The sequence below is a fragment of the Seriola dumerili genome, unplaced genomic scaffold, assembly GCF_002260705.1.
Source record: "Seriola dumerili isolate Sdu_G_001 unplaced genomic scaffold, Sdu_1.0 BDQW01000550.1, whole genome shotgun sequence".
NCBI classification, from domain to species: domain Eukaryota; kingdom Metazoa; phylum Chordata; class Actinopteri; order Carangiformes; family Carangidae; genus Seriola; species Seriola dumerili.
The window spans coordinates 1133549-1138645 of record NW_019174805.1 but is presented as its reverse complement, the minus strand read 5'-3'; the positions used below and the strand labels follow the sequence as shown (position 1 = coordinate 1138645).

The 5097-nt window shown below is 32.0% G+C and overlaps 1 protein-coding gene across 1 annotated transcript in view; it reads left to right on the top strand.

The window, feature by feature from the left end:
• ptprz1 (protein tyrosine phosphatase, receptor type Z1) overlaps positions 1-5097 on the top strand; it is an 88679-nt gene that overhangs the window by 72270 nt on the left and 11312 nt on the right. The window contains exon 17 of the mRNA XM_022764558.1: positions 179-261. Coding sequence (XP_022620279.1) covers positions 179-261 — 83 coding nt within the window. The remainder of the gene's footprint in view (positions 1-178; positions 262-5097) is intronic.

Here is a 5097-nt window from a genome sequence, read left to right as displayed (position 1 = left end):
AGACAGACAGACAGACAGACAGACAGACAGACAGACAGACAGACAGACAGACAGATAGATAGATAGATAGATAGATAGATAGATAGATAGATAGATAGATAGATAGATAGATAGATAGATAGATAGATAGATACAATCCACATTGATCTGATCACTGTTTTTTTACTTTAACCCTCAGATGACCACAGCCGGGTGCGGCTCTCGTCTCAGGCTGATAAAGATGGGAAGATGAGAGATTACATCAATGCAAACTACGTGGATGTAAGGAACTTGAATCTGTTTTTAAGTTTCATTTCAAATCTTCATACAAACTGAGGCCTTCATCTTAAACCCGAGGCTCATTTCTGAGTATTGAATCTATCGAACACTCAGTCCAAACTTATTTTTATTTTATTTTTATTCTTCACGGTTTCCCTCCTGTCTTCCTAAACCAAAGTCTGCCTATTTCTAAACCTATTCATGAGGCATGCTGTTGTTAGCAAGAACCTGGGTAGCTCTCCATTATGCCTGTCACTGCACCATTAAAATCTAATTTCCAGCATCTTGTTGTTTTGTGAAAGGCAGTGGTGACACAAAAAAACCCTGCGGCAGTCACGGCCTCTCTGGAGAGCCGACGTACAGGTTATAAAGTTGGTAAAAGCGCGTTGAGGATCTCTCCAGCTCACACTTTTCTCTGTCTCACAGTACAAAGGCAACTTCACGCTGTCAGTCATGTGAAGGTTATCAAACTATTAAAGAGAGTCATTGAATGCTGTCCTCTGTTGAGAACTTGTGACACCTACTTTCCTCTGCTGGCCTTAACTAAACCGACTCGTTGCATTTCAGCTTGCTCTTAACATTTGAGTTAAAAATTTTATTATCCTTGATGAGTTTTATTTTTATTTTTCAAATGTGAGAGCCTTCACAGCAGACTCCCAGTCTTTTCTGGCCCATAACCTCCTAATTCACTCCTGAAATTGTCATGAAATAAAACAGTTGTCAGATTGTGAATTCGCATGTAGTCGTAAAAGGTCATCTTAAGAACAAATATAGTTTTTACTTTAATTTTTACAGTTTTAAAACTTAATCAAACTCTCAAATTTTAGCAACTGAGTAAAGTAAAGTAAGTTTAAAGCTGCATTACATAATATTAAGTGGCTAATATGATAGCAAACAGCAGCCTTCTTCATTGGTGTCTTGTTTGTTTCCACATGAATCCAATGTTCACTCAGTCTCGTAGCTCTGGTTTAGTCTCCACCAACTCCTGAGAAAAACATCTGGCTCTGTCACTGCTACATGTGAGTTTTGATGGACAGGGAGTGAGGGAATTGAGAATCCATTAGTTTCTGGAGCTTGAACAGTGCCTTACTATGCTATGACGTTTTTATGCCTTACTATACTAAGAACATTTTATGCCTTACTATACTAAGACCTTTTTATGCCTTACTATACAATGACGTTTTCATGCCTTGTTATACTATGATGTTTTTAAACATTTTTATGCCTTACTATACTATGACGTTTTGTGAAATTTTTTACCTTACTATACTATGACATTTTTCGACGTTTTTGTGCCTCACTATACTATCACGTTTTATGCCTTACTATTACATGACATTTTTATGCCTTGTTATACTTGCCTTACTATACTATGACATTTTTTGACATTTTTATGCCTTACTATACTATGACGTTTTTTGACGTTTTTATGCCTTACTATACTATGACGTTTTTTGACGTTTTTATGCCTTACTATACTATGACGTTTTTTGACGTTTTTATGCCTTACTATACTATGACGTTTTTTGACGTTTTTATGCCTTACTATACTATGACGTTTTTTGACGTTTTTATGCCTTACTATACTATGACGTTTTTTGACGTTTTTATGCCTTACTATACTATGACGTTTTTTGACGTTTTTATGCCTTACTATACTATGACGTTTTTTGACGTTTTTATGCCTTACTATACTATGACGTTTTTTGACGTTTTTATGCCTTACTATACTATGACGTTTTTTGACGTTTTTATGCCTTACTATACTATGACGTTTTTTGACGTTTTTATGCCTTACTATACTATGACGTTTTTTGACGTTTTTATGCCTTACTATACTATGACGTTTTTTGACGTTTTTATGCCTTACTATACTATGACGTTTTTTGACGTTTTTATGCCTTACTATACTATGACGTTTTTTGACGTTTTTATGCCTTACTATACTATGACGTTTTTTGACGTTTTTATGCCTTACTATACTATGACGTTTTTTGACGTTTTTATGCCTTACTATACTATGACGTTTTTTGACGTTTTTATGCCTTACTATACTATGACGTTTTTTGACGTTTTTATGCCTTACTATACTATGACGTTTTTTGACGTTTTTATGCCTTACTATACTATGACGTTTTTTGACGTTTTTATGCCTTACTATACTATGACGTTTTTTGACGTTTTTATGCCTTACTATACTATGACGTTTTTTGACGTTTTTATGCCTTACTATACTATGACGTTTTTTGACGTTTTTATGCCTTACTATACTATGACGTTTTTTGACGTTTTTATGCCTTACTATACTATGACGTTTTTTGACGTTTTTATGCCTTACTATACTATGACGTTTTTTGACGTTTTTATGCCTTACTATACTATGACGTTTTTTGACGTTTTTATGCCTTACTATACTATGACGTTTTTTGACGTTTTTATGCCTTACTATACTATGACGTTTTTTGACGTTTTTATGCCTTACTATACTATGACGTTTTTTGACGTTTTTATGCCTTACTATACTATGACGTTTTTTGACATTTTTATGCCTTACTATACTATGATGTTTTTCAACATTTTTATGTCTTATTATACTATGACGTTTTTATGCCTTGTTATACTTGCCTTATTATACTATGACATTTTTTGACGTTTTTATGCCTTACTATACTATGACATTTTTTGACATTTTTATGCCTTACTATACTATGACGTTTTTATGCCTTGTTATACGTGTCCTACTATACTGACATTTTTTGACATTTTTATGCCTTACTATACTATGACGTTTTTATGCCTTGTTATACTTGCCTTACTATACTATGACGTTTTTCAACATTTTTATTCCTTACTATACTATGACGTTTTTTGACATTTTTATGCCTTACTATACTATGACGTTTTTATGCCTTGTTATTCTTGCCTTACTATACTATGACATTTTTTGACATTTTTATGCCTTACTGTACGATGACGTTTTTTGACATTTTTCATGCCTTACTATACTATGATGTTTTTCAACATTTTTATGCCTTACTATACTATGATGTTTTTCAACATTTTTATGCCTTACTATACTATGATGTTTTTATGCCTTGTTATACTTGCCTTACTGTACTATGACGTTTTTTGACATTTTTATGCCTTACTATACTATGATGTTTTTTGACATTTTTATGCCTTACTATACTAGGACGTTTTTATGCCTTGTTATACTTTCCTTACTATACTATGACGTTTTTCAAGATTTTTATGCCTTACTATACTATGACGTTTTTATGCCTTGTTATACTTGCCTTACTATACTATGACATTTTTTGATGTTTTTATGCCTTATTATACTATGACGTTTTCAACATTTTCATGCCTTACTATACTATGATGCTTTTCATGCCTTACTATACTATGACGTTTTCATGCCTTGTTATACTTTCCTTACTATACTATGACGTTTTTCAAGATTTTTATGCCTTACTATACTATGATGCTTTTCATGCCTTACTATACTATGACGTTTTCATGCCTTGTTATACTTTCCTTACTATACTATGACGTTTTTCAAGATTTTTATGCCTTACTATACTATGATGCTTTTCATGCCTTACTATACTATGACGTTTTCATGCCTTGTTATACTTTCCTTACTATACTATGACGTTTTTCAAGATTTTTATGCCTTACTATACTATGATGCTTTTCATGCCTTACTATACTATGACGTTTTCATGCCTTGTTATACTTTCCTTACTATACTATGACGTTTTTCAAGATTTTTATGCCTTACTATACTATGATGCTTTTCATGCCTTACTATACTATGACGTTTTCATGCCTTGTTATACTTTCCTTACTATACTATGACGTTTTTCAAGATTTTTATGCCTTACTATACTATGATGCTTTTCATGCCTTACTATACTATGACGTTTTCATGCCTTGTTATACTTTCCTTACTATACTATGACGTTTTTCAAGATTTTTATGCCTTACTATACTATGATGCTTTTCATGCCTTACTATACTATGACGTTTTCATGCCTTGTTATACTTTCCTTACTATACTATGACGTTTTTCAAGATTTTTATGCCTTACTATACTATGATGCTTTTCATGCCTTACTATACTATGACGTTTTCATGCCTTGTTATACTTTCCTTACTATACTATGACGCTTTTCAACATTTTTATGCCTTACTATATTATGATGTTTTTTGACAATTTTTGCCTTACGATACTATGATGTTTTTCAACATTTTTATGCCTTACTATACTATGATGCTTTTCAACATTTTTATGCCTTACTATATTATGATGTTTTTTGACAATTTTTGCCTTACGATACTATGATGTTTTTCAACATTTTTATGCCTTACTATACTATGACATTTTTTGACGTTTTTATGCCTTACTATACTATGATATTTTTTGACGTTTTTATGCCTTACTATACTATGACGTTTTTCAACATTTTTATGCCTTACTTTAGTATGACGTTTTTATGCCTTGTTATACTTGCCTTACTATACTATGACATTTTTTGACATTTTTATGCCTTACTATACTATGACGTTTTTTGACATTTTTATGCCTTACTATACTATGACGTTTTTATGCCTTGTTATACTTTCCTTACTATACTATGACGTTTTTTGACATTTTTATGCCTTCCTATACTATGACGTTTTTTGACATTTTTCATGCCTTAGTATACTATGACGTTTTTCAACATTTTTATGCTTTACAATACTATGACATTTTTTGACGTTTTTATGCCTTACTATACTTTGACGTTTTTATGCCTTCTTATACTTGCCTTACTATACTATGACATTTTTTGA